The 20481-nt window shown below is 41.5% G+C and overlaps 1 protein-coding gene across 2 annotated transcripts; it reads right to left on the reverse strand.

The window, feature by feature from the left end:
- Window positions 1–1559: 1559 nt before the first annotated feature.
- On the reverse strand, window positions 1560–2358 carry LOC106654430. 2 transcript variants are annotated; one of them, XM_014374281.2, is made up of 3 exons: window positions 2223–2358; window positions 2031–2113; window positions 1560–1960 (listed from the first exon to the last, which is right to left on the reverse strand). In XM_014374281.2, exons 2-3 carry the CDS (start codon window positions 2082–2084, stop codon window positions 1565–1567), a joined length of 450 nt encoding a protein of 149 aa, XP_014229767.1. In that variant the 5' UTR covers window positions 2085–2113; window positions 2223–2358; the 3' UTR covers window positions 1560–1564. The 2 variants fall into 2 exon arrangements, with proteins under 2 accessions (XP_014229767.1, XP_023319442.1); XM_023463674.1 differs by having other exon boundaries at window positions 2031–2358.
- Window positions 2359–20481: the final 18123 nt, after the last annotated feature.

The following is a 20481-nucleotide window of genomic DNA, read 5'->3' on the forward strand; positions in this document are numbered from 1 at the left end:
GCCGGTCTTCGAATTTGCTATCGACTGATCCTGTTCGCGCATGAAAAATATCACGTATTAAATATTAACGAAGTGGATCGTCGTTTTCCACTATGTAAAAAAGTTGATTCTTCTTATTTTATTATTCAGAAACTTCATAGTCATTCCATCTCGTTACGCGACTGCAGACTAGTCGAACGTACACTGATTAAGCTTCTTATGCGTTTCTTTTTATCACGGGTAATAGTAGCCCTTTTGTTGTAGAAAAAAAAGATCTGAAAACCTTCGTTAAACGAGCTAATTTGCGCAGCTGCTCGAGCAAAAAAAAATAAAATAAAATGGAAAAATAAAGGGTAAAATTATATCCATCGACATTTTATCACGTCTATATATCGAGAGAAAGAGAAAGAGAGAGAGAGAGAGAGAGAGAGAGAGAGAGAGAGAGAGAGAGAGAGAGAGAGAGAACTCGTGCGAGTGCAGTATAGGTTTTTTTTATTTAACCAAAAGCAAAGCTTTTCGCGTTTAGGGACAGGTGGGTGCAGCAGCGCAATTGCGAAGTAATACACTCGAGGCGTAGGCTCTCACGCGCGGTCGAAAAACGTACAGTATCTATATAATACACACACACACATACACACACACATAGAGTAAGTGTATATACACTATATAGCGATCGGGAAAAGGGAGTACATACTCCATCCATATATTTCAGCGTGGCACTTTATCAAGGCTCGATGATCGCGCGTGCACGGCTAGCTGTGTGTGATACTACTATAGAGCCACTGTGTGTGTGCATTGCACTTGGCCTAGCTCGTTTAGCGCCCTTTCTCCCTTTCTCCTTTTATCGGCTCTTCGCAATCGTGTCGATCGACCATCATCGCTGCTATATTCAGCCCACCCCCCTGAGCCGCGCGCAAGTGTGTAAGTGTGCGCACACACTCGCATATACACACAGCAACGTAGTAGCAGCAGCAGCAGCTCCTTCACATTCACAATAACCCTCGATAAATTGAACGATTAAACTTTCAATTAACCCCGCTAGCTGCGTATAATATGCGGTTCATAGCGTCCGAAACTCCAATCTCGTTAATCGATTCTGCAAGCAGCAGCACGCGTTTGTGTGCAACGTAGCATAGCAAGTGCGCTATATTATATGCAGTATATGAGCTCCATGGGTGTGTGTATTGCTTTTCGTTATAAATTCAACGTTTAAATAGATGCACCATGTATATAGTTTATAAAACACGCGAGATTCTATTACGTTCTGTGCGACCCTGAAGTCGCCTGTTTTGTAGACAAGAACTTCGACCCTGGCTATGCGTAAAACATTTTTACGAAGAATCAATTACTATTGAAGAATTACTATTGCAGACGTTCTAATCCAGGTGCACACACTGATCTAGTTAATCGTTTGTATCTAATATCTATAACAATAACAATATAAAATTGGAAAGCCGTCGTCGTGATCGAGAACTGTCTATCCACATACCGATAGGAAGTAGGTGCAGGTAGAAGCTGTTTTACAATCACAATAAAATTAATAATAGTTTCGTGTGATTTTTATTGACAAAATTGAAAAATATTGTTATGAAAGATTGTTTGAAATACGAAGTGTACTAATTGGATTGTAGAAGTCTTCGTTGCGTTGACAGAATTTGAAGCAATTTGTCTGAATTTGGTTTTCTTGTTTTTCAACTTGTGGATAACTTGGATACTCAGTTTTACAAATGCTCGTAGGTGAGGATTGCAGTTCAAGTTTCATATACTTGCAATCAAAATCGATGAATATATTTTCATTTGTGTCATTAGTCTGATTTTCGTTTTCTATTTTTACAACAGATTGAAAATTTTGATGCTCGATTTTGCGGATGCTTGTCGAAAGAGACGTTGGTTCAGATTGAATATCTTTGGACTTGCAATCAATGTATGTTTTCTTATCTAACTTTTCTTGTAACTGAATAACCTCGTTCATATGATTTGCCTAAAATTCAAATCGTGTAAGATTTTTCCTCGATGGAAAAACAGAATTTAAGTCAAATCATTTAACTTACCGGTGATTTAAAAACAGCGAATGAATCAAAGTTTTTCACTTTGCAAGAGGTCATTGCACTGAATACATAATCATCGTCTGTATCTGGTAAAGTATCATTCGGTTATTCTTTTACTCTTAAGAAAAATCGCATTTTATTAAACAATCACTTTGAAAAAATATTATAATATGGATAAAGAAAGTAACACCTAACTCTATTTTCTCCATTTTCCATCACTCACTTAATTATAAGTTATCACCGTGAATTTTGAGAAAATATTTGAGGTTATGTGTCTTGCGTAGCCAACACTATACCTCAAATTCGCAAATTAGTAAACACTTGCTTACTCAGAAATTTGACTGAATACACTACTCATATTTAGCGAATAGATTTTGCAATTGCGATAGCTCCTTGACGATGTCTTCCCCCACCGCGTCGACTAGCCATACGCAGTGATGTACTGCCATATAAGTAGGCACTCTTGTATCATTAGAACTACACTATATTTTTAATGAAAAATTTGAATGCAAAACACACGAGTCAAGTAAATAAAGTATAATGTAATGGAGTTTAGATAAAGTGTTGAAAACAATAAATTAATTTGAATAAGAACTGTTTTTTTATGTTCCAGTTTAAGAGAGAAATTAAAAAAATTGAGAGAAAGCTGATTGACATTTTATTCGTGCTCGCGCAAACTTGAACATAGTTCGCATGCACGAAATGTCGATTATATGCGAACCTTTGCTGCAAGAAAAAGAAAACACTTCGATAACTCGCAGAAAACCATATCGTACGCATATGGTACCGTTTGATTTACTCTTTCTCTTGTATAAATCAGATGGAGTGTCGCTTGAGAGACTGCACACATGGCAGTTTCGAAGATTCGATATATACTCGCACGCTTCCCGCTCTGTATTATTGTTGCGAGCGATCCGACAGATCTCCCGCTATTTCCAGCTGAAAGAGCGACAAAGAAACGTACAAGACGTACTTCGTTTTCCTTTTTTTTCAATATTACATATACTGTTATATTCAGGTGCTCGTGGCACTTGCCCACAGCCGCACACGTACATAGACGCTCACACTACACACTCACCGACGCATATTGCGCACGTTCGCCGAACTGAAATGCGATTGAACAAACTTGATATTACACTTGATTCTGCAGTGCTTGCTGTTTTCTAATTGCGAGACGAGAAATTTCATAAAAATTGGGTGGATTCTGGTCGTGGAATTGAAGCATTCATTTTTATTGAAGTTATTTTGGTCTCAAAATGTTCGCGTTCGTCGAAGAATTTTTTATTTGACGTGTAGAATCGGATGTTGAAAATGGAACGGATGACCGAATTAAAAATTCAAAAAGAAACCGTGCAAATGTATAGTTTAAAGCTACACAACGACACACATTGAGTTTTCATCTATATTTTTCGTATCCAAAACCCTCTGCTTTCGTATGGCTGGTATCATTGTTTCGCGCCACCTTCATTAGAATGAATGAAGATGAGCACCGAACAAAGCATTTGTCGGGTGACCAAACAAAAAAAAATAAAATAAAATGTATAAATTGAATTTAATATTTAAAAAATTCTCGACTCTATAAAATTAAAGTGTATTGTTCTGCGCTGAAACAATTTTTCAAAAGCTTTTTTATATGTGTCAACGAAGGATGCGATAAAAAGCCTCAAGGGCTAGTAGTAGTAGCAGCAGCAACAGTACTAGCTGTGCCATGGGTAGTAGCCGTGCAGCAAGTGCAGCAGCAGCAGCAGCAGCTTTCTTTGACATCTTTGTTGCTTTTCATAAAGTTGAACAATATAAAGGCCCTGGGTAGTAGAGGAATTTAATTTTTGTCATATATATACAAAGGACAACGTCAAAAAGTATATGACACCTCTCTCGCAGCTCTCGGGGCCGCTGAAAATAAGCGAGCGAGCGAGCGAGCTCCAGCCTTGCCTCGAGCATGCACGTACACGTTTAAAACGCTCTCAAGCTCGCACAGGTATTATATCTATATGTACATGGAATATAATAAAGAACGAGAGCCTATTGTGCGTGTCGCGTATAGAGTACATATATCTATATACGAAATCGACGCGTATAAGGCACGAGAATTATGACTTGTTAACGGCTTTTCCGCGCGGTGCAGAAAACAGGAATGAGAGGGCGAGAGAGGTCGAACTCCTTCGCACCGAAAATCCCAAAGGGTAATTAATTTCTCTCTCTCTCTCGTTCGCGCACGATTTCCATATAGCCTGAACCCATAAGGTATATCATACGTATGTCAGTACCATGACGAGGACGACGACGACTAGCACCGGAGTGATCGATTATCGCGCGAAGCAAGCGGCAAAACACGCGCACACGCACACCCCCGCGAGCGCGCGCGGGAGTTGAACGACTGATTTACTCGGCCGACGGGGCTTTGCGTTATATAATATAATGCTGTATATAGTACGCGGACTGTCAGAACGGAAAAAATCCATTCATTTTTAGCTGCTGGGTGTATAACGCGAGCTTTTAGTCCCGACGCGCCTGAAAATATGCTAAAGCAATGAATAAAGCGGCGCGCGCAGTAAAAAAAAAGAAGTATAAAACGCTCGCGAGAGAGCTTTATTGTTGGCAGATGCACGCGCGAGAGAGTGATTGTGACGGCTATATGGAAATTGAAAGATCGCGGACTTGTAAAAGTATACTCGCTCACGCTTGACACGAGAGGAAAGGGAGAACGCGCGAGAGAGAGGGGTAAAGGGATAGAGGGGACGAGAGAGCGAAAGAGAAAAGCGAGAAAAATTGTATTGTTCGGTGGGAGCGACTCGCATAGGAGGCTGAATTTTCACGAAAAAAAGCTTTTATCACCATATTAATTTACATTTACCCTGGCTCTGTGAAACAATCGATTAAATGTGACGCGCTCGTGCCGCGACGTGTGCGTGTGCTTGCAGATGAAGCTTTTGCCTGAAAGCTTTTTCAATTGAAAAATAGCCGCCTCGCGTCCTCTTGAATCGATTGGCTTCTCACACATATACTCGGACACGGACACACGGTCTGCAGCCCGAGCAAGTCGATGAAATAACAGAGTTAACGCTTTTCATCGTGCAAAATCATATACTTGATTCTGCTGCGCAGTGGAAAAAAAAGCTCGGGCGCCATAATGCAATGTACACTGCACGGGGCGCGCGCAGTTCATTCAGTTCGAGCGAAATAGATTATTTACTATCTTTCACAATGCGCTGCTCTACGCTCGTGCAGTGCCGTGGCAGTAGCGGTGGTCGCTCGCGCGCGCATAAAATGGAGGTACATATAGACAATAGATAAGGAAGAAGCGAGAGGTAAAAAAGACGGCAACGACGAGTAAAAGCGTGAATGAGAGTGAGAGAGAGCGCGAAACTAGGAAAGTAGTCGTCGCGAACTAGAAAGGTTTTGCAAAGAGCTGGAGGCCTCCTCTCTCTCACACTCTCGCACGACACTGCCACACGGAAAAAGCGAGCGATAAGCAACTGCCTGCAGGCAAAGTCTCGAGTTCGAGTGAGATAGCGAAACTTGAACTACTACTGTGCATTGCTATGTTTTGAAAAGAGAGAGAGAGAGAGAGAGAGAGAGAGAGAGAGAAATGCAGAAGCAGCACTGTGCACTGCAACGAGCTCAAATAAACAATAGCGAGTGTGAAGGAATTTATAAAAAAAAAAAAAAGAAGAAGAAAAAATTGTACGATCGTGAATAGACGTCGACGGAGATATTGAAGGAGGACAAATTTCATTTGAGCCGCGGTGCGAAGATTAGTCAAAATGTATTATGTACGACGTTGACCTGGTATTTTTTTTCTTTTATATACCTCGAGAAAGTCACATCGAATTGTCACACGATCGGAATTTTCCCCAGACTATATGTACGTACGTGAGACGTCCTTCCATTTTACGAGCGATAGAAAAAACATCGAGAGAAACGCAATTGACCGCTGCGAGTGCAGCACGTGTATGTATGTATAAGACAAGCCATTGTCACGAAATCCTAAAAATAAACCTCGCGAAATCACGACTGCGCGCCATTGACTTCTCTCGCACCCTCCATCTCTACGTACTACTACAGAGAGAAAACGAGTGGCAAGTTGTCTTCGATATCCGAGGGTATGTGTTATTTTGATGCTATTCCAGTTCCTCCGCTCGTAAAGTCGAAAGCGCAACAAACATACCACACGTGCGAGAGTCTCCAGTTCAAACTCGCCACTTTATTGTCGACTTCAACTTTATTTATTCAATTTCCTTCTACAGTGAGAGGCTCTCCTCAATCGTTTTTCTATTAAATACTGCATATAAATGTACGATCTGCACCTGTGCAAGGCAACCGTAAATTTACTCGGCTCAATTTTCTCGTGCAATTTCGTACATACTAATTGAAATCTACGGCCGCAAGCACGCGCTACGGCACACGACACAGCCGACATACGTATATAAATCTATATAAGTCTCGTGTACTTGGCTTTTATTTGCTCTGTATCGCGTGTGGAAGTATAAAACACAACACGCGACGCGCGCGTATACGCGGCGGCTATTTTGTACCTCGAGTCTCGCCGAGTCGAGCGCGACGGACCGTAAGTACGTTTGTTTGCGTTGAGTTTTAGAGCCGAGAGGAGCGCGAAAGGCATTCGATGACACTTGGCGTGAAGTTTTCTAACGCACTCGCGCGTCTTTAGAAACAACAACAGCACAACGACTGCGACAAAGGCAACGACAAGAAAAACAACAAGTTTGCCGGAGTCGTCGTTCTAAATTTTATCCGGCGTGTTGGAGATTCACCTTAACGTATTATAAAGTAAACGATGCGCAAGCAGTGCTTTGAGATCCAATATTCCAACGAAAACTGTTATGAATCTCATTTGATCTTTTATTCGTTTGCTCGTCGAACGGCAGGCTTTAATGGAAAAACACCATCGAAGTGTCGCACCTCAATGAGCTTTTGTTCGCGCAATGGACATAAAAAAGCTCTTCGGAAAAATAATTGCTTGGGAGAAGAATTTTCACCTCTTCGCATTTAATGGAAACAACAGCGCACGCTCGCGCGAGAATTGCGAGGATTGCTGCTGCTGCTGCTGCTGCCACTGCTATTCTACGTCCAATCTTTCTCTCTCACTCACATGCTTGAGTTCCGCGTGCTTGCACGCCTGTCCGAGATCTTGCACCGCGCATCTCGGGGCTTTACGTATGGCGCGCATTCTTCAGCTATACTATATACGCGGCGGGTAAAACACTCAGAAATGCGGGTGTAGGTATGGGGTGGCGGTATCAAAGTAGCTTTTCCACGGATATAGCCGGAGCTAAAAACCGCGGATTCTCATTCGATTTTATGACCCAGACTCGACGACAACGACGCCTGCGATGCGACATTCTTACTCGGATTTCCTCTTTTTTTCTTTGCTCTCTCTCTCTCTCTCTTTCTTTCTCGCACCGCTCGCCTTACCGGGAGTACTACGAGAGGCAGCAGCAGTACCGCGCTCGAGTGTCGAGGAATTCCTTATCGGCTCGCTCGCGAGCAAGCAATAAACTCGAGATGTAAATTTTGATTTATCGCTTTGACGTCGTGCAGGCAATCCGCCTTCTAAGAAATCCTTCAACGAGCCTTGAATCTCTCTCGTTCAGCTCGTCAAATAAGCCCCCTGCGCGCCACGCCGGAGCTGATCAAATAAATTCCCGAGTAGTTACAGATTTTCCACCGATCGTTGCTGCTGCGCTGCAGCAGCGTGTAAAGGCCGGTCTGCTCTCGTGTACAGCGATAAAGCTCGAACGTGCCGCGTTCGAATCGATTCGAATCGAGCTCTACTGCCGCGTCTACAAACATACCTATATGTATATAAAGTACATCCGCGCGCACACAGCTCGTTTTATTGCCCCGCAGCTATATAGCTTTCTCTCTCTCTCTCTCTCTCTCTCTCTCTCTCTCTCTCTCTCGCGACTCGATATATCGATGCGTAAATTTTTCAAACCCTATTACTCGCGCGATCTTTTATTGGGCTTGCTGCAATATAAGCTCAGCACGCTATATAGAACACGTATTGTATATAGATTTAAAGGGGATTTAATCGAATCGAAAATGAGGCATTGTAGCTAGGCTATACTATGTAGGGAGAGAAAGAGAGGTGGGAGCTTTGGGTATTTAGCTGCGCCTTCTACACGCGTATAACAAGCGTATATGGCGTCCAATGCTCGCGCAGATCTCTAATTAACGCGGCCGCTCGTGAATCACAAGCGTTTATACTTGGACGAATACGTAGAGAGAGAGAGAGAGAGAGAGTCGAGCTTGCAGCAGGCAGCCAGGCACACGCAGTCTATTACACGCTGAGTTGGCAGAGATCCATCTCGACGAATCTCGTAACGAGCCAATTGATAACGGGAAAGGGAGGCGAATGTCGATCGATCGGAGTGAGCTTAAGTTCAATACAAAACAGCAACGGGAACAAAAAATTGTCAATACTCCAACATCAAATTAACAGAGGCACACATTACAGACGTGTAATAATACTCTCGTCGTAGTCGACTTGTCAACGAAACCAGAGACATTCACCCCGCACTTCGCTTCGGTATTGGCATGAATAATTCCTTGAACGCTCCTGGTGGAGGAATACGTCGCGCCCGAGTCAATGCGTCGAGCTATTTAAGTCGTCCATATACACAGCTCCGCGACGCGAAGCTCGTAACTTCATTAAATGTTTAGATGATGGCACGGGAAACTGCAAGACGCGCGCGCCAATTAAAGGTAATTAACTCGACTCATAGCGCGCGCGCCCTATATGTACTGTATACTAGAAGTCCAGAAGAAAATGAAAGAGAGATGGGGGGAAATCGCTCGGATGCAGATAAATACCGGCTCCAATCGTTATTGAACCTATAAGAGAGTGAAAGAGAGAAAGAGGAGATAACAGCAATTACGCGCCGACGGTTATTATCTCGTCGAGTGCTGCGAGAGAGGACTCGATCCACCCATCGGCTCTCTCCCTTTCCTCCCTCTCTCTCTCTCTCTCTCTCTCTCTTTCTCTCGTCGTGGCGATTGAGAGACAATGATTCAAATGGACGTATATATCGAACCATAAGAAAAAGCTCTGCGCTCTCCCGGACCGCTGCTGAATCTCGCTGCGCAAGCTCTCGAAGCTGTCGACGAAAGCGCGCGGCTTATCGCGCGAGACGATCATCCCGGAGCGAGCTTCGTCTGCACTACGTATACTATATATATAATACGCGCCGATATCGAATGCACTATTGCGTGCAAACGGCCTCGTAATTTCTCTCGAGAGCTTCTGTATATGGGAAAGGGACACGGAGGGGATGGATGCGTGCTCGGATATCGTTAAGGATCGAGGAGTAGCAGCCGAGCAGTTATACGTGCGAGCTGTGTGTGAGCTGCACCTGCGATTGCTGCCTGTGCCGTATAATATAAGCGTCGAAGCAAACATTTCTGCGCGCACACGTATTATACTCGCATTGAATCGTCAGCGCGCGCGCGCTAATGAAGCAAAGGCGCAGTGATTCAATTTCATTAGTGTGCGAAGCTCGGATATAGATCGAAGAGTTGGAAAAAAAGTAAAAGTAGCAAAGTTGAGCTGCTCATCAACCGTCTTTAAAACGTCTAGTAATGCACGAGATATCCTTACACCTTATAGAAAGACTCTATTGAAAGGCAAAAAGCTGAAGATAGATGCGTAGTTTGTTACAACATAAAAGCTATTCATAGTCGCTCTTTGTTGTTTACAAGCTCGAGATTGGCTTCTTACATTATATAGGAGGAAGATGCATGTGGCTTCGGCCTGTGAGAGCTTCAAGAGCTATCTATATATCTTGCCTTAACTACGGTGGTACACTCGACAAAAGCCGAGTTTACACGGATGCTATCTATATCCTCCTTGTGCGTACGCGCATACGCGTGTACATCGATTGTAACGTTCGATATATTTAGCAGGCTCGTGTATCTGTTAGTATTCCGTGTGCCGACAAGCGTGTACGTACTTGCACCTCGATCTTCTCTGCGTGCATACCTGCACGATAGGCCTATTCTCGTGAAATATCGCGCAGAGACGATGCGACTAATTATAAGCACCTGCTTTTAGCTCCTTCGCCTTTGTCTCATACTGGTAAGATTCAGTACAGTCGTATCTCTGTCATACATAACAAAACTTAATACGCTTTGCATCCATTTTTTCCTCTCACTGTATGGCTAAATTTAAACAATGAACACGCGATCTCTCTTAGTGTATGAAACTGACGAAGGATTGTGAGGGGGAAAAAAAATTTAATGAACTCGTGGCGCAGAGTCGGAATTCATAAATAAATACAGTCGTCGCGCATCTCTATAACTGCACGAAACGCAGATAATCAACTTTTGTGCGCTACGTATACAGAATACACTACACGTTCGACGTCGAACGAGAGCTGTATGTATACCATACACCGAAGCTCAAAAAGCAAAATCCCTAATAACGATCATCCGGTTTACCTAAAAAGCAATTGTTATTTTTATGTGGGACGAAAAAAGATAGAACGATCGCTGGAATGAGAGAGAGAGAGAGAGAGAGAGAGTCGCTGAATTGTGTCGAATTTCCAGGCATTCAATCGCACATATACACAGTTGCCAGCACAAATTTAGCAGCAGCAGCGTCGCGCTGTATATATGGGCCAAATAAACTGCACATAGCTGCAGTTGCACAGTACAGCATCCGCGCGCGTACAACGATTTGCCCACGCGAACGCGAATGATAAAATCTTATCGCTGCAACTTTTAATAAACTAAAATACTGCAGCTTGCGGTATACACTGCACTCACATACGCGCATACGTATATGATCCGTGCACTCGCGAACTATGAGCTGCTCCATAACAATGTACGAAGATCAACAAGGCCGCGCACAGGCGCATTATTACATAAATCGCTGAGTGCACGAGAGTAGGATATCGCTCTCTCGCGGCAGTCTTTGTTTCGTATATATACGAGATCTATGTATCTATAGGCCGCGCATACGTTACAGGGAATACGAATATATATATAAACGTGTGCTTTGTGTAACGATGGATTTTCATTGCGTATACATCTACCTTTTGGAAAATAAAATTGAAAAGTGTACGTTGCCGCATACGGCTTTGCCATACGTGAATTAATAAGCGAATCTCGTACGTATAGCCCCTTGCAAAAGCTACACTCGACAAAAGGAATATACGCTGCGGTAGCTGCAGGAGCAGAGCTTGATGCCTCGCGTGCAACAGAGGAGCACAGAGGGTCCATACTATCGCACGAATGCTTGTATGCTAGACAGGAGCTTGCGGAACTTCTGCGTGGATGTAAAAAAACATAAAACATGGAGATCATTTGTTTCGTTCGTAATAGAAAGTTTAGTTTTTTATATTATTCTTCAATGCTAGTATGGTTTCTGTTAGAGTTTTGAAGATTCGATGCATTATAATATAATTAAATACTTGTTTTCGGTAATTTTTCTGTGTAAGTTAAGTTACAAATAATAAACGAGTTTTAAGGGACGAAAATAGGACAACTTAATTATATAATACTATTGTATACCGATAATATCATTTTTAACCTTCAACAATAAATTGGCGATTGTCTTTACTTGTAAATCTGTAAGTAGCAAATCATAAATAATCGTGTAAGTGCAGCAGTTTAAGTGGCCCATGAAATATAAATGAATGTTCATAAAATGTTGTAAAACCCGTAAACTTAAGAAAATTGTTCGTTGTCCAAAAACTTAAGTTAATTCTTTTAATTTCGAAAGAGAAATGCTCTTTTCTTGATGTTTTCTCCTACTTGTACATATAAAGATAAATCAAAACATTGTACATTTTCTCTTTGATCGTGATTGCCGGATGAATGTGACGCTGTCAAGCGATCGATCCCCCTCACACCTTCTTTTCGACGCTCTCGCGTGTACTCAAAGAATATATCAAAATCTACATTTTTGTAGGCTTTCTCTTCAATCATATTTGCCTGATAACTCTTTTTTGAAGCTCACACGTGGAGTCAAAATCGAAAGTGTACACAGTCTCTGACAAACTCGGAGCCGTAAACCGATTGATCCCCCCCCACACTGTGTTTTCAACGCTCTCGCGTATCAAGTCAAAATTCGAAATTTTGTACACTAGCTACTAGATCATGTTTTTCTGATCAACTCGGAGCTGTAAAGTGTGCTGTAATGTCAACAATCTCTTCTTGATGTTTTTAAGTATACTCATTGAGATGAATCAAAACTCGATACTTGGTACACTTCCTTGCAATTGATGTTTGCCTGATGAATGTGGAGGTGTAAAGTGTACTGCGATCGCACCAGTCTTTATTTGACATTTTCACCTTATACGGGAGATCCGCCTATGCTGGCGCATCACCTATTGTGGAGCACTTTTAATAACAATGATGAGATGTGTAGGTTTATAAATGATGCTAAAGTAATTTATGATACAAATTGTTAGTATGTTTGTTCATACACATTACTTTAGCTTCATTTATAAACCTGCATACATATCGTATCATTGTTAATAAAAAGTGAGCGACAATAGGTGATGCGCCAGCATAGGCGGATCTCCCTTACTCATTGAGATTAGTTAAATATCGAAATTTTGTACACTAGCTATTAGATCATGTCTGCCTGATGAACATGGAGCTGTAAAGTGTGCTGCAATTTGACCAGTCTCTTCTTGAATTTTTCACTTACGCTCATTGGAATGAGTCAAATCCTAAAATTTGGTACATTCCTTGCAAATGATGTTTGCCGGATAAATATATAGGTGCGAAGTAATCCGCATTCACAGCAACTTACTTTACGATGTTTTTAAACGTGTCTAATAAATACTGTCAAAATTCATAATTTTGCACACTTTCTTTTTGATCATGTTTGCCTGATAAATGAAGCGATGTGAAGATTCAAATTGGACGTTTTCACACGTGCCTAATGAAAACTGTACGAATCAACAATTATGTACACTTTCTCATTGATCATGTTTGCCTGATAAATGTGGAGCGGTAACAGTTTCCTTTTTGACGTTCCCACACGTGCTCAATAAGAATAGACAAAATTCATAACTTTGTACATTTTCTCATTGATCATGTTTGCTTGATAAATGAGCAGCTGTGAAGATCTGAATTGGAAGTTTCACACGTGCTTAATGAAAACTGTCAGAATCCACAATTTTGTACATTTTCTCTTTAATCGTGTTTGCCGGATAAATGTGGATATGTGAAGATTCCCTTTTTGATGTTTTCACACGTGCTTAACCCATCAACGACCAAAATGCTTGATTTTTTCGTTGGGTTTCGCTGCGAGTAAGGCTTAAAACTACACAAAAAATTGCTGCGAAAACCAACAAAAAAATCAAGCATTCTGGTTGTTAATGGGTTAATGAGAATTTTCAAAATCAAACTTTGATACAATTTCTCTCTAATTATATTTCGTAAGTAGGAGCAGCGTCGATTTACCTAATGCCTCCGGTGCAGGAATGACCCACTCTCAAAACATTCATGAACTGTATGACGTTTGCATAGCAGTTTGACTACTTTCTGCTAGTAGAACAATAGAATCATGTTTTGTACGACTAAAACACACAATGTTCGCATCTCTGTATTAGAATTTTCACGCATGCCGAATCAGTCAAACAAAGTTTTTTTAATAATTATATCTTACAAAATGTTGTGCTTCTGTAAGCATCAAGTCCTGAATTGCGGTACTCGATCCTTCTTAATCGATGAGTGTAAAGTATCCCCAGGGCCTCTACCTCCTCAATTGAGGATCACCAATCGTACAACGGTGTCGAGCATTCGGCTTTTATAGAGTTTAGCAAGACATGGATCGGACGTCTCTGCTGTACGCGAGCATCGAGTCATCTTTCATAAATCGCGAGCAAAATCAACGAGCACGTCATAGCCGCAGCTGTGTATGCGTGTGTTGGCTTGTACGCTGCTAACGGCAACTGTCAGAATGGTTTGCGCGCGTATGCAGACGAAGTATACAGGAGTCGATTTATGCGTTCGATCGTAATTGAACTATACACGTATTCGCGAACATAGATGTATATTGCAGAGACAATGTGCAGCTACATGCCGTCGACTGAATCTGACAGATCTGCGCTCGGCTTCTGCATCGGGCGGCTCGCAAGCCTCGAGAGTCTGCACCAACACAGTATAGTATGCGTGTACGTTTATATACATGCACAGCACTATACAGGCGCTGACTGATGAAATTATCGTTGAGTTTCGCGAAATCGATCGATTCCTCCACCTTACTCTTGTACCCTCAGTCGAGGAAATCGAGTTCTTCCTCGCTGTACATGGTCGTGGTGCGCCAGTTTCTCACGCGCGACTTCCTTGCCCCCCGCCACACAAGTGCGCGCGCGCGGAATGGCCGATTTTTGCGCGCAGATTTATATGAATAACTAAGACGCTATACGGTGCTCGGCAATGATCTATGTTTGCAGAAAGACGGGACTATGCAGAAGAAGAGACGCTTCGTGTACGGATGATAAATTGCGTTACGTGTACGAGCGCAAGATTGCACATTTTGCACGCTATCGATTGTATTAAGCGGCAAGTATAACTCGTAAAAAAACGTACACTAAATCATACAAGATGGCTTGGGAGGAAGAAGAAAAATACGTATTTTATTTACTTTTGTTATACTATTCGTTTGCTAACATCGCGAAAAGTGTCGAATAATGCTTCTCAAATATATCGTCATTGATTTCTTTGTCAACTGCGAGATCAAGTTTTCTCTTTTATTTGAATCGTAAATAATAAATGCAGTAATTGTGATAGGTCTAATTTTTTAGCAAATGGAGGCTGAAACGTGTATCTCTGTTGAAAAAAAGCATATTTATCAAAAATAGTAGAATCAAATTACGTTTTCCGATCACTCGATTTCATGAAAACAATTGCACGTTTTAGACTCTATCTAGCAAGTGCGTTTGAAATATAAATTAAATTAAATTTTTACAAACTCTTCTTATTCGAAGTAATATATCAAAATTTAACGTAATATTTTTAATATGGAAAAAATTATTCTAAATTATAATGTAACTAATCAATCATTCTTTATCTGTTTTAGGTAAGTTTAAATTCATGTTTTGACAGTGACGATCAGTGAGATAATGAAATGGTATGTCAACTTTGACACTGTTAAATTTTATGTGACAATAAAAACTATAGCCACACCATTGATAGTAAATTGAAAATACTTATGAAAATTAGTTTCGATTTTTTTCACACGGATATTAGCTTTTCTTTATCATAGCACGCTAAAAATTAAAAAATTTTTTTTCTTCCCATTTATTTACAATATGTGTAGAGCATATAGACATTTGGTAAATGTTAGACCAATATTATAAGAAAAAATATCATGTGTGAGATTATGTCCAGCGACAGGCACTCAGAATCACGTTAACAGATATTGCGTGGTTGTTTTAGATGGTACATTATTAGGTGACGTTTATAAAATTCTCCTAATAATGTACCATCTAAAACAACTACGCAATTCTTTATCATAGCACGCCAAAAATTTAAATGAATCCAAAAGATTTTCTGCAAACTTATTTTTTATTGTTATTTTACTATTTTGCCATTTAACCATAACTATACTAGCAAGGCTATTCGCGTTTGTTTAGCGCTCTACTGCAGCTGTATATATACTTAAACATCGTCTGTTCTTGATTTTTTTTTCATTGCAAATCGCGCTGCTACGGAGATGCACCTCGTGCATTCAGGGCAGGATAGGAACGAGCTTTTCCGAGCGCTAATGGGCTTCTTGATTGGCAGCGAAAGGCCGAGCCTTGCATTCGATCAAATCAAATATCTATACAAGCCTCGATGCACTATGCAGCGCCGTAGTGTTATTTGCACGATTTCATCCCGTGCGCTTCTCCGCCCGTGTATATATAACATAGATACTTTGCTCCGAACAATGAAGGCATTTTATTCAAATACTGCTCTTGGGCTGCATCGCGCAGTAAATTACTCCAAAATCGAATACGTTTTGCCTACTTCCGAGCCCGCGCCCAGCATCCTATCCCATACTATGGCCGCGTACGGCAACACTGTTTTACATTATTTTTTTACGCGTTCGTTTTATTGGGCAATGGGAGATACATAGAGAAAGGGGTACAGAGTGAATGAAAAAAGGAAAAATAAAGGCAGCGACGATCGATTCACTCGGCCGCGATACAGCATGTACGTCAAAATAAGATGGGATTTCGTAATTTGGCGCTTATGTGTACTCTTGCCGAGAGAGAAAGAAAGAGAGAAAATAAAAAGTCGGAAGCTAGAAAAAGGAGAGTGAGAGGGAGCTCGAGAAAATCCTTGGCGCATGAAATCAGACACGAAGCTTTTTCAGCTTTCCCAGCGTATAAAAGCCGCGCGCGCGTGTGCACCTCTACACATCCACGTATTGGACGATCTCTCGCGCGCAACACCTTTAGCATCGATGAGGAAGAACGAGGCAGAGAGCGAGAGAGAGCGAGAGAGAGGACTGGTAAAGTAAATCAAGTCACTGCAGCGTGCACAGACCTTGTTCGTCCAACTCTACGTGCGACCCCTGCACAGTACCCAAGATATAGGTATATTCGACCTATCATCGACAATAGCAGCGCCGAGCATCGCTTCGAAATACACACTTTCTTCTTCCTGCTTCACTTCTCTCTCTCTCTCGCCACGAGTCAATGATTGAACGCGAAAAACGAGCTCGCATCGTAATCGCTCTTCGTCTCGAGATCTCTCTTTTAGCGAGCGCGACAATGCGATTTATATTGCACTTAAATGGATTCTTTGCCAAAGTTTCAAGTTAATTCACCCCTCCGAGCGCGCCTTCCTACTATTAATATTGCGGCGGATAATTTTTCTTACCTTTCCCTTCCCTTTCCCCCCTCTAAGATCGATAAGTATATTATGTACGGAGTGATTTGCTGTTATCGATGCACGAAATATGAGCTGCGCCTCGGGTACAGATACATTACACTGAAATATTAAATCCACATGGACTTCGAGACTCGTGATGAAATTCAAGTCACGAGTTGTTCAATACTGTAATATAGATAAATAATTTTTCTTCTAGTTGTAGTTGTTACGATAATCTCAGCAGTGCAGTGCTTGCCAAGTCAGTTCAAAAGTCCTCAACGCGCGCTAAGCGAATTTTATCCTTCGACACACACAAACGCACACGTACCTAGACGGAGAAGCGGAAGAGCTAACACTGTTGAAGAAAACCTAAACTTTCATACAGATTTAATGCAAAATCAGTAAAGTTAAAGTTTAAGTAATCGATACTGAATCTTATCCAAGGTACTCTTAAATGAAATCTTTATAAAAAAAACTAATGCTATAAGTAATGTGATCAGTACGGTTTTTTATTTCACATCAACTGCACAAAAATGCATTATAAACACATGCGTAATATTTTTAATGCAAAAATGAATAAAAAAGATTTAACACTGCACTCAAATTCAAATGATTTGATTGATAATTCTTATAAGTTAATACCGATTCAGTTTTTGCGTTAAATGTACAATTAAAGCCATTTCCATCACTAGATGGCGTGTACCTTCATCCGATTATCGTACCTTCATCGTTATACAATCATCGATAAGAGAAGAAATATTTTTTGAAAAAAATATATTTTTTATTTCTTGATAAATACTTAGAGTTAAATTTGTTAGTTTAAGATGATCGTTGAGCTTTTATCTGCTTGACGGCTAAAAGTAAAAGATAAATGCGTAAACGTATATATTTATAATACGCCGTAAGATAGCGACGTTGTACAGCTACATGATGGAGTGAAAATCTGAAGCGAAAAAGAGGAATAAAGAGAAAGACAAGTCAACTCGACTCATCAGCATGGAAATAAAAAGTTTTTTTCTTCCCAGTCCCAGCTGTTACGTACACGTATATGATGTACTTCTTGCCACAACTCTCTTTCTCTCTCTCTCTCTCTCTCTCGCACATTCCATAAACTTATTTCAATACAAGATAAAAACCACACGATTCGCCTTTATTAAATCTGTCCCTCTTCCCCCTGCACTACCGCTGCTGCTTCTTTGTGTGTGCTTGGCGCGGCATGTGTACATCTAACTCCAGCTAAGTGGATATCCGTAAAAGCACTTTTCCCGGCTAGACTTTCGTGCTGACATCCGACTCGTGCCCTAACATCAGCTCACGCCTCCCCCTATACACCGAAGCTCGCGCGACTTAAAAGTTTGTAAATCTTAATGCGCCTATCTCGTCATCGTCGCGTCGGCGAGCTTTGTTTGCAGCGACGTAAAAAATATATATCATATACTCGAGTCCCTAGACCGAGTCCTGGAAAATGTTTTTCATCGTAATTTTTTTTTGTCTCTTTGCAAACTTTTTTTATTCGTGTAAATTATTAACAATGCGTGTACGAACGATTCCAACACACGCATGGCACGAAGCGCGAGCACGACACAAATGCTAGTGTATATTATACGCGCGCGAGAGATATTTTTTTGCTGGCATCTTTCTCGGGCACGTAGCTCGTTCCTTTACTCTCGTAGTAGTGCGCGCTCGAGGAGAAGAGCTCAGCTGCGCTCACGTCACATCGGTATAAGTCGAAAGAAGAGGAAAAAGCGATTATTCAGTTGGGTCCGCAGTACGACTTTTACTACTTAGTTTCCGCAGCTTTCTCTCGCTCTTCTCTTCTTCTTCTCTCTCTCTCTCTCTCTCTGCCTCACTCGCTTTCCACTGGTATAATATACTTGATCCTGTGTGACCTGCAAGCTCTATATATAGAGCTACACGAGCTAAGCGTGGCGCTACGCGATGGTCCATAATAATTTACCAGCCTGCAAAGCATATATAGCACACACCGACTAACTCGACTCCGAGAGTGCGTTGTACAACCCTCTCGAGAGGGAGAGCCGGGAAAAAGTCCGATCTTCTTTTGTAGATCCGGTTTTTCGATATCTTCTTTTAGCCGCACGCAGCGCGCAGCTCGCTTTGGCGCGTGCGAGCCTTTCCTTTATTTTTTCCTCCGCACCAGCAGCAGCAAGCCGTTGGTGGTGGTGGTGGTGGTGAACGCGCGCGCGCGCGGGTGAGAGCGATCGGATCCAGTTTCGAGCGCGCCGCAGCCTAACGAAGTTCTTTCTCTAGTTTGCACCACTCTCGATGTATCGCTATATATACGGAGAACAGCGGCAGCCTTGCTGCTATCCACCTCTTTTTCTATGTAATTTGATGAAGTCGACGTTGAAGAAAGAGGAAAAAGAAAGAGGAGTCTTCCTGCAGTTTCGTGAGCTCGTTATAATCCATCTGCAGTAGTAGTAGCAGCAGCAGCAGCAGCTAGTCGACGCGCTACGTGTATAAATATATATATAGAGCTGTCAGTCGGTGATCTATCGTGCACCTTTGTGTATTATTATGCATTGATGAAATTCTTTATCGGGTTACATTATCTTGTTATTTTTCGAGCGCGGGTTTTTATATCCCTGGCTAAACTCATAGATAACTGTATGCATTATCCAAGGCAAGCAAGAGTCACGTGGCGTTTATAACGTCGAGTCGAAGACTTTAGATATCAATTTTTTACTAAATCGGAACATCGAAAATTTCCGGCGCGACTATGTAAGTTGAAGAGAAAAATTGAGAGCTAGCTCTAGATAAACTCTTGGCGTGTATACGTATATTTTGTGAGATCCAAAACTTTTAATCCACAGCCGGATTATATACCACTGATAAAAAATGAAAATCTCCAGTTACCCTGCTTCCACCTTTTTTTTCTTTTTCTTTCTTTTTTCACTCGATAATTCGATCTTGAAAGAATATTGAATTTTTTAAGTACGCGAGGGTTTATCATCTTCGCCGCTGCGGAGCTCGCGAGATTGTCGCGCGCGCTGTCGCTGCGCATATAATTGAAAAAAGAAAAAAGGAAATTTAATCCTGCAACGCAGTTGAAAAATCAATCCAACTACGATGGCCCGCAGAGCCGAGAATCAGCTGTAATTTCTGCAGCTCTTTACATTAACGATCGACGCTGTTTACAAACTCAATTTTCATGGAAATTTTCTTGTTCCAAAAGGAACGCACACACACATACTTGCGCTCACGCTATTATTTTCCCGAGCACAGTCAATCTTCCTTTATCTGCTGGCAGACTCGAGCTCGTGTTCTCTCTCTCTCTCATTCTCTATATATATCCTAACTCTTCTGCACTTCTTATCCTCCGGTACATACCAGGCTAATTTATCTCCTAAGTGAATCGACCGAACGCAATTCATCCTTAAATTAGTGAACTTTACAACGAGTTTAAAGGTAGACTGGAAAACGAGAGCGTGGCGGCAGAGAGGTATATGCTGTACCAATTAAGGCGATTTGCCTGAACGATGACAAAAAGTATTATGTATAATACCGACGCGTTCTTTTTTATCGCTTCAGTTTATAAGACTCTGCTTTCGCCTATTATACTTGCGTCCGCGGTGCGGCACGAGGTTCGATGACTTTT

Source organism: Trichogramma pretiosum, unplaced genomic scaffold (genome assembly GCF_000599845.2).
Source record: "Trichogramma pretiosum strain Unisexual culture from Peru unplaced genomic scaffold, Tpre_2.0 scaffold47, whole genome shotgun sequence".
NCBI lineage: Eukaryota > Metazoa > Arthropoda > Insecta > Hymenoptera > Trichogrammatidae > Trichogramma > Trichogramma pretiosum.

What these genes read in the sequence shown, in the direction of transcription:
- LOC106654430 (XM_014374281.2), bottom strand. Translation starts at nt 2,084, where the DNA reads ATGACCTCTTGCAAAGTGAAAAACTTTGATTCATTCGCTGTTTTTAAA. An exon ending in TCGCTGTTTTTAAATCACCG is followed by an intron (nt 1,961 to 2,030) that starts GTAAGTTAAATG and finishes TTTGAATTTTAG; the next exon opens with GCAAATCATATGAACGAGGT.